This window comes from Pseudochaenichthys georgianus, chromosome 3 (assembly GCF_902827115.2).
Source record: "Pseudochaenichthys georgianus chromosome 3, fPseGeo1.2, whole genome shotgun sequence".
In the NCBI taxonomy this organism is placed as follows: domain Eukaryota; kingdom Metazoa; phylum Chordata; class Actinopteri; order Perciformes; family Channichthyidae; genus Pseudochaenichthys; species Pseudochaenichthys georgianus.
The window spans coordinates 16,744,892-16,757,301 of NC_047505.1; the positions used below are offsets into that span (position 1 = coordinate 16,744,892).

The window sequence follows — 12,410 nt, forward strand, 5'->3', positions numbered from 1 at the left end:
ACTAAAAGGTGTCTGATGTCATTAAGCCACATCAATAGGTGATTTGTGTAAAGTTATTCAAAATATGGATGGAAACTCATCATATTCCAATGATGGAAATATTCTTATAATGGAATACATTTGCCATGTTTTACATTATAAAGCAAAGTCCCAACAAGGTCACTATCCAAACCTATGAAGCAACTGCATTCCTATTTTATATTTTACAGTATGCACATATTAATTAAGTGATGAGTTTTTGTAGACTAAAGTGGTCATCTTTATGAAACGCTAATGTATTAGGATGTTGTTTTTATTTGCAGTCTTACAGCAAGTTGTGAAAGCAAAGTCATTATAACTTACGTGTTTTACCTAAAATAACATGTTTAAACATAGTTGGTGTGGAAAAAAAAGTCAAGCAAAGTATTGAATTTAGACATTGAATGAATCGTCAATTAGAAGATTTGTTTCCTTTCTCTTAAAGGGCCAGTGTGTAGAATTCAGGAAGATCTATTAGCAAAATAAGAATAAAATATCCATGACAATGTTTTTGGAAGTACATCTAATACATTCAATGTATTAGAAAGTGTTTTTGATTAGCTAAGAACCAGCCTGTTATATTTACATAGAGAGGGAACTCTTCTTTACGGAGTTCCATGTTTCTACAGTAGCCCAGAATGGACAAAGCAGACTCTGGCTTCAGATAAGGCCTTTACATTTTTTACTTTACTTGAAGCTCACTGTAGTTCTTTGGGAACGCTAGCCGGTACTTGAGTTTTGTTTTGCCTAAAGTAGTGTGGTGGTTACAAAAGCATATAAACCCACCCGGTGGTTGGTTATCGCAGTATTGTAAAGGCTCATTGGAGGGGTATTCAGTTGGTGGCAATCTTCAATTGCAATGCTAGATGGTGCCACATCCTACATACTGTCCCTTAAAATCATACATTTAAAATGTTGTCATTTTCTCGAGATAAGTTTCAAAAACACAGAAAGATGTGAAAATAAGCAAATGTGAATTAGAAGCCTTGATGTTAGAGCCGGAAGGAGCCATGAGTCCTAAAGCTGGGTTAGTAAGAGGTTAGCTCATATTTCAGAAACTGTCGAAGACTAAAGGAGAAAAGATGATTAATAAACAAACCATAACAGTTTTTAGCTGAGATGTGCTGCCTTCTTTTTTCAGTGCTTTAAAGGAAGAAAGGATGGGATTACTGAGATGTTACAAATCAGACAGAGATTTACAAAGGATTGAAACCAGGGCGCGATGTAACCAAGAGAGATTGCAAAAAGACAAAGAACAGAATTGTTGGCGTCTGTGTGAGCAAGGGATAAAGCCGTGAAGATAGACTGAGGGAAAAAAGGAAACGGTGAGAGAGAGAAAGGAAGGGGGGGGGCGTCAAGGGTCACCTGTTGAGTTGTGATATTAATCTAAACCCAGGCCGTTTTTCCTCAGTCCATGGCTGCTGTTCCCTTTAAAAGAGACGGAGGAAAAAGATGACAGAAATTTATTGGATGAAAGTAGAGACCCTTGGCTACTGCCATTAAGTTTGTGAAAAAGAGAGAATAAATTGGTTAAAAAGTACAAAAAGCCCATGTTGGCGCATGTTGAAAGAAAGAAAGACCCTGGAGAATACTCAGATACAGCACAATACCTTTGTACATTGAGCAAAAACGGAATAAAGACAAAAGAAAATTAGAGCAGAGCGAAGACTCGAAACCCGCTTTGTAAACCTTGAGCTATAAACACTTGATCTGAAGGGTCATTGTCAAAGGCTGAAACCATGGAGTGGGAACAGTGGCTAAGTGGATTTTTCTGAAGCGTTCAGCAAAAAGGCTCTTCATTGCTCCATCAACGGGTAGAACTAGTCCTGTAAAAGTAAAAATGGTCTAAAAAACCCCACAATTATCCTGCTTATCAGCTTCGAGAATGACAAGGTGGTTTCTTCGCCCAAAGAGTTAAATGACATCGGGCCTAAATCAAATTGTCAGTTTGTTACAACTCCTTATGTCAAATGAGTATTCGTCACTTATTTTGGTTATGATAACATTGTACTGAAAACAATTGTAAAGATCTGGGAACACAATGACATCTCTAGAAAGACAGACTGGGAAGAAACACAAAAGGTCAGACGATAAGACAAAAAAGACAAAAGTTTTGCCAGATAATCAAAACTACTTGATGTGAAAACATTTTCTCATCTTGACATCATTTTTGTGAAAATACCCCAGATCTCAGCAAATAACTTATAACGTATAATGTTCTCATTACTGATAAGTATGCTACAATTTGGCCCATTTCTCCCACATTTGTGAACGTAACCTATTGCCTTTAATTACCCATCAGGCAGCGCTGTACAATAGAACAACTTCTAACTTGTGCACAAATAAATCTTCCATGCTAACGATCATACATTTATATGATTTGTTTAAATTAATGTATTTTGAAATCTGTTTTCCTCTTCTTCATATATATATTATATTAGACAAGACAACTTGAGCCAAATCAATGGGAGTTCTATTTCATCCCTACTGACCGCCAGAGGCGGTGCTTTAAGCACTGGATATGTCCATCGCGCGCATGCGCAGGTCGAGTACCAATACCAACAAAGTCACCTGTGACCCCACGTGACACCGGCTATATCTGCAGGTGTCATCAGAGGATCTGTTCCTTTCATCTTCTCGCTGCGCGAGAGGACCGTGGCTACATTCTTGTAGCCTACAGCGTTCGGTTTGAACGTTTGATCTGAGGGATTTCTCTGCATACAGCTGGAGGCGTGCAGCTTCGCGACTGATCCAGTCGGAGCCGCGGGTTGTTGACTCGTCCTCCAGGAGCTGTGGCCGGCTGCGCAGAGCTTCGACGGACATGTTTGTGTCAACTTTGTTGGTGATGGCTGTGTCCCTGCACCCTCTCCCAGCTAAGTTGTCCTGATTGCTGGCTTTATTGTTTGGCTTAGACTTTCTGGTGACGACAGTGTTCCCGCTTCCTCTCCCATAAAGTTGCCCTTAGTGTGCTATTGTGTACTTTTTTGCATAGCTGATTGTGGCAGCGTTATCATTAGCATTTTGAGTTTCCAGCTTTAGCTGCGTTTCTCGTTTAATTTAGCTAGCAGTAGCGTGGCTCAGCCTAACTATATCAATGTTATTTACTGCTCCTAGCAATAGGATGGGTTGAATGCAGAGAACAATCTTCACTATATGCGCGGTGTGCTCTGCATTGGCGGATTTAGGATCGTAGGAGATCCGGGGATTAGCCCAGAATTTGGGGGCTGCATAAAGCAGACTCTTCACGCTAACGAAGGATCACTTCTTCTTCAGGGCAGGGAAGGCTAAGCAGTATGCAGGCTACTGTCCCGCAGCTTCTGCCTCTCTGCTAGACTCCGGTACTGCACATTACTCACGAGACGTGAATAATTGCTTCAAGTGAAACATTCGGGGCTTTTCAGAAAACATCCGGGTTTGAGTCCAAGTAGTGCTTGAGGATGCCATGTCGCTAGCGGCTTCGGCTAAACCTCTTCAATTAAGAGGTGGAGGACGAGGCCCCGCTCACTCCCGAGGAGGCTTCTCACTCCTCTGCTTAGAGCTCTCTGCAGGGCATGGAGGACTCCTCCATGGCGGCCATTATTCGTGCGGCCCTGGCACGCTTGCAGCTTCAGGTTCCGCAGGCCAACTCGGCGCAGGCTAGCCCTGCCCCGGTCACTCTCACTGTTCCTCCTTCAGAGGGGTACCTGAGGGAGCTCCATGCATGCTGGAGAGACACCAGGGCCCTCTGCTGCCATGCAGGATCCGGCGAGGGTGGGGCTGGGTTGTATGCCATCCATTGACCCTGCCATCGCCTGATGCCCTCGGCCGCAGTGCAGGGTCACAGACTAACCGCTCTGTAAGGCCTACGACGCAGCGGCACGCATGGGTCGTATCGGGAACTCCCTCTCCCATCTGATGCTGGCTGTCTCTACCTCTCTGCAGCAAGCTCCGGCTGAGCCGTCTTTGCTGGGCCTCAGTGATGCATCACTGCAAGCCTTTGCCCTAATGTCTAGGGAATTGGGAGTTATGTCCTTATTGGTGCAGACTCAATGCCAGGTTTGGCTTGCTCAGCCACCACTGTCAGAGACATGTCCTCCGTAGTGTGCCAGTCAAGCCAGGGGAGCTGTTTGGGACAGCTGCCCCGGAGGCACTGGAGCGTGCTGCCCAAGCTAGGCGGACCAGGCAGCAGCTCTCGGGTCTTCAGAGGCCTGTGTCCACTCCCAGTAGGTCCAGGGGCCCCTCTAGCAGCCGCACTCAGCCACCAGCTTACAGCAGCTTGCCAGGCTGGGCAAGATGGTGCCTTACATTCAATTGGCTCTTGGGCAGACTGACGGCTGGCTCAGCTGTTGTGCCCTTAGGCCTGCAGTCACTGTGCCCTATGCAAATGTGGCTGAACAGCCTTCACTTGGACGCCAAGTGGCACAGGCACAGAAGAGTCAGGGTTTCTCAGCGGTGCCTGCACTCTCGGTCCCGCTGGAGGGACAGGGCCTATCTTTTAATGGGCGTGCCCAGGGGCACCATCCCATCCCGCCGGGAGACTGTCACTGCAGATGCAGGTCTCTCAGAGTGGGGTGCAGTGTGGCAGGGCAGGACTGTCCAGGGTCAGTGGTCTGCCCAGGAGGGTGCACGCCATGTCAAGGTGCTAGAGCTTCGGGCTGTGCAGCTTGCACTCACGCACTTTTTACCCCAACTGGGGGGCAAGCATGGGCTTGTTCCTTTGGTCAACATGTCTACTGTTGCCCAGACTGCAGTCCCTTCTAGATAGTGGACGTTCTCACTCCACCTTTGAGAGTTTATGTGGCTGCTATTTCTTCCCGACATGTTCGGGTCGACGGCGCCATAGTGGGGTGCCACAGGTCGATGTCCCTCTTCCTGAGAGGGGCTTTACATCAGCGTCCCCCTAGCACCCTGAGGGCTCCAGCTTTGGACCTGCCCCTGCTGCTCAATGCCCCATCATCCCCTCCCTTCGAGCCCCTGGCCCAGGTGGGGCTTAAGTGGCTGCCCACGAAGGCAGAATTCCTGCTTGCCATAACCTCAGGAAAGCGAGTTGGGGAGTTGCATGCCCTCTCCGTGAGCGATACATGCCTGAGGTGGGACTCCGATGGCTCAGGGGTTGCCCTTTGGGCAAAGGTGGTGTTCCTGCCCAAGGTGCTTCCACAAACCCACTTCAATCAGCCTGTCCACCTGGTCCGCTTTGACATTCAGGAGAACGGCATGTCGGAGTTGCCGTGCCCTGTGGGTGCCCTAAGGGCGTATATTGATGCTACTGCCTGTATATGGCAGTCGGAGCAGCTCTTCGTTTGCCATAGCGGCACTAGAAGAGGTTGTGCTCTCTAATCAGCGGCTACCCCACTGGGTTGTCGATACCATCTCATATGCCTATGGGGCCAGTGGCCGCCCCCTGCCATCAGGGTTGAGATGCCACTCTCCAAGGAGCATCTCAACATCTTGGGCTGCTTTGAGAGGGGTGCCCCTGGAGACCATCTGCGCCGCAGCGTCGTGGGCGTCTTCTGGCACATTCTCCACGTTTTAATCGGGTTAATGTCGCCACTCCCCATCCTTTGGGCGTGGTCCTTTTGCTACTTCCAGTAGTGAGCAAGGGTTTGGATTCTTCATGACATTGTTGGTATAAGTCATCCAGTGCTTAAAGCACCGCCTCTGGCGGTCAGTTGGGACGAAATAGAACGATAGTTACGTCTGTAACTACGGTCTATGAGTCCCGGATGACCGACAGAGTATCCTGTCACTCAGAATTCTTGTGTGCTTGCGAGAAGATTCTGGGAACAGATCCTCTGACGACACCGGCAGATATAGCCGGTGTCACAGGTGACTTTGTTGGTATTGGTACTCGACCTGCGCATGCGCGCGATGGACAAATCCAGTGCTTAAAGCACCGCCTCTGGCGGTCATCCGGGACTCATAGAACCGTAGTTACAGACGTAACTATTGTTTCTACATGTGCAACAAAGTATCTGGCTGTTACTTTTTGAAGTTGAATAATTCCCTTCAATGTCATTAACTTTATCGAAATCATAAAAATCGGAGTACGAGTTTATTAAATATCTCTAGCCATCATGCAACAAAAAGGGATGATGAGCACGCTTTCCAACTGCCTAGCGAAAGCCAAGTGGCAGAACAGAAGAAAAAAGAGCATCATGTATCACACAGCATAATAACCATTAATACACATAGAATATTAAACATATAACCTCAAATGAAATAATGAAGGCATTGAAAATAGACTATACAGTCACTCTTAAAATGGGTTTAATACATAAAGGAGCAATTATTAACTACAACCTCTGATCCCGTCGCCTTTCAGGTTGTAATAATCCATAATTATGATTGAAAGACTTTCACTTTTGATCGATAATGTATGAAATGATTCCTCTTTCAAATTAAAAAACAAGTTTATATGCAATAAATCCTACCCATTCTAGGTTCAATATATTCAGCCTCACTTGTTCAGGTCTGATAAGTAGCTTAAGGGGGCTGACGTTTGCAAACTTCAGATGTGACTATGAGGCTTCTCTACTTGTGCTCTCCAACTATTTTATTTGTAATTTACATTTAAGTTACACTATTGTCCCCTGTGGCCACAGTTGCTGTTAATCAGTAGTATTTAAAAACCTTTGAAAAGGCTTTTTATAGCCCGGGACATGATGGATGCCCCAGTAAAACAAGGCTATTATTAAAGTCTGAATAGTTCAACATGGTGCAACATTAAAGCCTGTAGGTCTCCAGTCACACTACAGGGGGCCATGTCGGGCATGGCAGAGTCCTTCCATTCACTGGGACGTTTAATGAGCTGTAGACCCACTACAATACCTCCACATGTGTCACAACACCTGGTTTAGCCACTACGCGTGTCACTGACAGTAGGGTGTAGTGTATTACGCTTATATTTAGATATAAGGAATGCAGACAAGCTGTGGCACTCCACCCATTCAATAAAAAGCCCTCTGACAGATTGACAAGTTCATTTAGATTTTGTCTGTTACTGCCATTCATTTTACTGCTGGTTTATCTCATGTTGAGAATGTGTATTATGTTTAATGAAAACATATGAAACTAATTTAGGATAATGGTGAGTAAGAAGTACATAGCAAGGAGGCTAAGCTTCTTTAAATCAAGTTTAAAAACCTTAGGGCTAGAGAGAAGTTGCTTTTAGCAAACTTCAACAATGGCTTTTTGTCGTAGGCCATCCATAAGACCACCTGCTGTATATGGGGGGATAAAAGCCCCCGGAGAATAATCACACTGCATTTCCCAAAGAGGACATTTTTGAGACCATTTATACAGAGCGATCTCCAGGGAGTGTGTTCGGAGCTTTCATCCCGAGAGAGGCTGGTACAGGAATAGCAGGCATTACTGGGTGAATAAGAGAAAGAGGGCGTGGGAGTGTATCAAAGCTTTGACCCTGAAACAGCTGGTCTCTGAAAGGACACATACTGGGATATACTTAGGACTGATGCGGGAGGAGCCCAGGAACCAGAAATCCCATTTGATAAATTGTCTTCCGAGAGTACAGTAATTTTCTTGGACCCGTCAGATTTCCTTACAAGCTTGTGGATATGAAAAAAAGCAATGGCTTGTTGACACACTACAGATGGATTAAGTTGGGAAATCATTACTTATATTTCAGAAAAAAAGGGGGGGGGAAATCCAAATCCAGAGGGATGATCAAATCTGTTGACCGGTCAGCTGGTCATCGAGCGGTTAAAAGGCTATGCGAACCGCTCTGTGTGTCTACATTTCTTGTCATGCCCAGCGATAACTTAGCACTGACCCACTCCATTCTCAGCTCTGATCTAAACGAGGCTCGTCAGCTTGGCATGACTACTTCATCAAAAAACACAGCAGTACATATATAATGAATTTGTCATTTCTGTCCGCCCGGATGATTTCTTTTTGCCAATCGTCAGTGGTTGAGAGGCTGAATCCACAGCAGGAGACTGATCACTGTTTAGGTGATGAAGAACTGAAACAGTTAAAGGTCCCTGTGGCTCCTCTCCAGAGCTGTAATGTAGTGCAGATGTGCTTGGCGTTGTAAACACTTTCCGCCCCACTCTCCCTCGAGACGGACAAGCTGGGGATCTGCCTTTCAAGAGCTTAACGACCATTTCCATGGATGGATTTTATGTTGAGGCACTGACCAGGAAAATGTTTTGTCTTTTTCTCATGTAAAACCGTGTAACAGAACATTTTCTTTAATGGAATTTCCCAGTAGTAGGAAGAAGAACCTCCCTGAGCCAGACTCTAATCCAGTTCCCATTTCAACTCAAACAGAGCATTATGTCTCCTTAAAACCAACATGTTCCGTACATTTCAAGAGAGCTGGTGGTGGTTTGAAGGGAGTTGTGAAGCAGTAATCATGCTCTGGTGTGGACCAAAACAAACGGTCCAACACAGATTGAGAGAGATGGTACCATTTCAAAGCGATCCCTAGGGCGGTCCAATAGCAGTGAGAACATAATCCGACCTAATTGTAGGAAGTGAACTAAACCAGCATAGTTGGCAGCATATCTTGTATGAATAAGTGGATCAACACATTTTTGCCAACCTTGAACCAGAGGCGTTTGTTCCGAACACTTTCAATTTGTGTTTGCTGGGAACATCAAAGCTGTTATACTACAAACATAGAGTATCATGTTGGTTGGTTTGGGTTTTCTTTGCACATTTTTTAATTTTCCACCGCAACATTTCTGACCAAAAAAAGACTTTTGTGAGTACATTTCCAGTCTGGGCTTCATAATAAACGACCCTGGGGTTTTTATTTTTTTTATTTGGTCCACCTTTAAACAAAACCAAACAGTATCATTTGAATCTAATTCGACTATGGCTTGTGAAAGCACCCTTAGAGTAAAACACAGATTGTGCAAAAGCAAACCTTTAAGGGGCGGCAGTGGTTTAGTCTGTAGGGGATTGGACTTTGGACCGAAGGGTCGCCGGTTCACTTCCCGATCGGACCAAAAAATACGGAGTGTTGACTTGTACTGGAGAGGAGCCAGTTCACCTCCTGGGCCACTGCCGAAGTGCCCTTGAGCAAGGCACCTAACCCCCAACTGCTTACTGCTCCGCTCTGACCTCTCAACTGCATGTGCACTAACTGTGTATTTGTGCATGTTGTAAAAAGTGTGTACTGTATTACCTGTATAAAATCGAGTGGATTAATAAAGGTCCATCTTCTTCTTATTGTTATTTCCACTTATACAGCCTACATTTCAAGGAACCTCTTGCTAAATACTCCGAATGAAATACTATCAATAATGATAACATTTGTGAAATTACGAGGTTACATTGGAAACATGACCCGACAAGTCACGTAATCTTGGTTCCACAAATTTGATAAAAGTTTCAAAGTTGAGAGTTCAGCTTAGACCCAGTGGTGTAGCCTGGACATCTGGTAGTTTTGAAGCTATCATAATTAAAACAGTTACTACTAATACAATTTGAATGTCAAAATTGCCATCAACATTCTGTTCTGGGTGTAGAATAATGGTGCTGCAATAGTACGGTATTATGGTGCCACACCATTGTTTAATTATTTAGAGAAAATCCTGGGTTGCCTTTCTATCTGACCTTTCCATTAGAATGTTCTGCAAAACTTTTTCGGGGATATAGTTCGTTTACAATTAAACTAAACAGTCTACGAACTGGGGTCGGTCGCTTCAAAACATCAATGAAGAAGTGGGGCCTGGCAGACAGTGCTGCATGCGAGTGCGGTGACCCTGAACAGAATGCCGAACATATAATAACCACCTGCCCTTTATATAGACCACCCTCGGAAGCCAGCCTCTTCGACGTAGGACCAGAGATGCGGGCATGGCTACACGACACCGAGTTGGACCTCTGATGTTACACGAAAGAAGAAGAAGATCTAACTGTGATTTCTGTTCTGCTCAGGGATGAGGAACATGTCTTCTGTATGTGCCTGAAGTTCCTTCTTACAAGTTATATCCTTCTACTTTTGTGTAAAAATTATTTGCACCTTCTTGATCCATTTTACTCTCTGGAGCCCAGAGTCTGTAAATCACCCATGAGCCATAAAAGTCTAATTCACTTATGACATCCTGCCAGATCCCTCAACTGCAGGAAGGTTTACTAGCCAGATTTTTTTTACATGGCAGCAATAAGCTACTAGAAATAAGAACGCATAGACAAGAGCACCCATGTTTGTCTTGGCAAGAAACATCCAGATCATATCAAAATGTTCTTTCAAAGTAAGCTTGTTACACCTCAAGCTTGGGGTTAATACATATTGTTATCGATATTAAAAAGCACTCCAAAACACAATGTAACTATTTATTGTGTAAAACTCGCATATGGTAAGATTGGTAGAAGTTAAGCAGTTCTCCAAGCTTTCTGATTCATCTGTTCCGACACAGCCAGTTTTCGCCAGGGGAAAGTAGTTTATCTTTGCCTGCCTTCTATCTATCTACTGCTGAGGGGGAAATGTATCCGTGTTCCACACTGTGACAACAATCTGTTGCAGGTTGGAGCAGGAGGCGATGCTCGGCCTGCAGAGACTTGACAGAGATGATGCCAATCACTAATACAAGGCTATCTGTATGGAATGGTGGACAACAATCAAAGGGAGTGAAATAGTAGAGATAAATGCTTTGCCATTTACAAGGTGGCATGAAAAATATTATTTTCACAAATCGAAAAAGGCCGGGAGAATTTGATTGTAGTACTGTTATTTTCACAGTGACCACGAATGGGAACCAATAGAAAATAAATGTTAGAATTGCTTTGGTCCATCCCTTTACAGCATATAACAAAAACACAAAGGTACCTTCATGACGGAAAATGTAATTATTCAATAAAAAAAGTAATTGGTTGTTTTCCATATTATGTTGTCGAGGTACCACAATGCTCAAACTGTCATTGAGAAACACAATGCGGAACAGAGCCGTGCCGCGCAAATAAAACATCTGCATTCATTGCTTTGTGCCACATGGCGGTCCCAGAAACACACCCACTCTGATAACACGACGTTTGTCAGCCAACCTGTTTTGTGATGTCAACAATGACGACAGGGCGTGGGCTTTATTCATTTCTACAGTACAAGCTGTTGTGGTTCGCTCAACACGGAGCATGTCGAATGTCTGTCTCTGCACTTTGGAAGAAGAGGAGGCAGGGTGACTGGCAGCCGGCCAAAGCCAGCACACTAAACACAAGTGTGGAGAAGGAGCATGAGTGAATGGGGAGGAGCTCGGCTGAGCCTTTTTAACAGAGGGCCATAATTCACCCTCTTGTAAACACTGAAGAAAAGTCGCCTACAATACACTGACTGCTCAACGTACACACAACCAGATCTGGACAAATGAAGCTCAAATCAAGGCCAGCTAGCAGTGTAGGATTGTTTCACAGAAGGTACCTTTATTTAATATGTGCTAGGCTGGAGATTCTGGGAAGTTGTGCTGTGACAACATACAATCCCTTAACAGTAGGTTGGCGGCTCTTGGGCATGACCTTTAAAGCAAAAGGCTATCTGTCAAACATCTGTAGGTTGTCTCAGCCTTCCCAGGGCTAGCACAGCACTTGTGCACAAATAATAAAGGTTAACAGCTCCGCCCGTCGCCCTGCCCCAGTTCTGCCCTGGACATTCAGTCATCGATATATACATTTCTGTTTGATCCAGACGGCTGGAGCCTAGATGTAGAAAGACACTACTAGTAGGCACAGAGAGGCTTGATACAGGAAACAGGGTGGCAAAAGGAAACCCTTCCTGTTGTAAAACAATATAATTAGAGGAAGAAGAGAAGACAAATTCAGAAAGCAGTTTAACAGATGTGCCACTCACCTTCTCCAGTTGTTGTCCAGAGGGGGGGACAGGTAGACGGCTCCGTACGGAGAGCTCTCTATGTGGGTTTGAGTTAAGGGAATTATAGGCACAGAAACATGTGATAGTAAGTTCAATTTTATAAAGATCTCAAGTATTATTATTACATATTACCACCAAAGACGAAATGGAGGACAAATTGAATAAAACACATTTGCAATAAGACTTGAAACTCTTAAGTGTAAAGGCATTTGAGGTCTGATTCTAAATGATAATGTGTTTTAACTACAGTTCTAAGCTCAACTTGACATGACATCTTAAGACGGTGAGAGTCCAAGGTGCGAAAAGAAAGCATTCATATTGCGAGCACATTCTCATCAAAGCCCCATAACGATGATGGACAAGCGTGAACAATGGAGCTGCCTTTTTCAAATATGTGATGAAACAAAGACAGCATTATTTGATTTACTACAGAATGTAGAAGCAGAGTTCCTGACATTGTCTGAAGAAGGGCAGGACTTCAGAAGGGTGGGGTTTTGATTTGCCGACAATTTTAGTGTTTGCGAGTGTAGCTCCTCTGCTCTGCACATAGTCTCCTCCCTGGGTGGTTCAGGGAGGGGTGTTT

The 12,410-nt window shown here is 44.5% G+C and overlaps 1 protein-coding gene across 1 annotated transcript in view; it reads right to left on the minus strand.

The window, feature by feature from the left end:
* The window catches only part of crtc3 (CREB regulated transcription coactivator 3), a 64,561-nt gene that overhangs the window by 21,973 nt on the left and 30,178 nt on the right, over positions 1–12,410 (minus strand). Inside the window, exons 4-5 of the mRNA XM_071202610.1 lie at positions 11,807–11,865; positions 1,384–1,446 (exon numbers count right to left, since the gene is read on the minus strand). Coding sequence (XP_071058711.1) covers positions 1,384–1,446; positions 11,807–11,865 — 122 coding nt within the window. The remainder of the gene's footprint in view (positions 1–1,383; positions 1,447–11,806; positions 11,866–12,410) is intronic.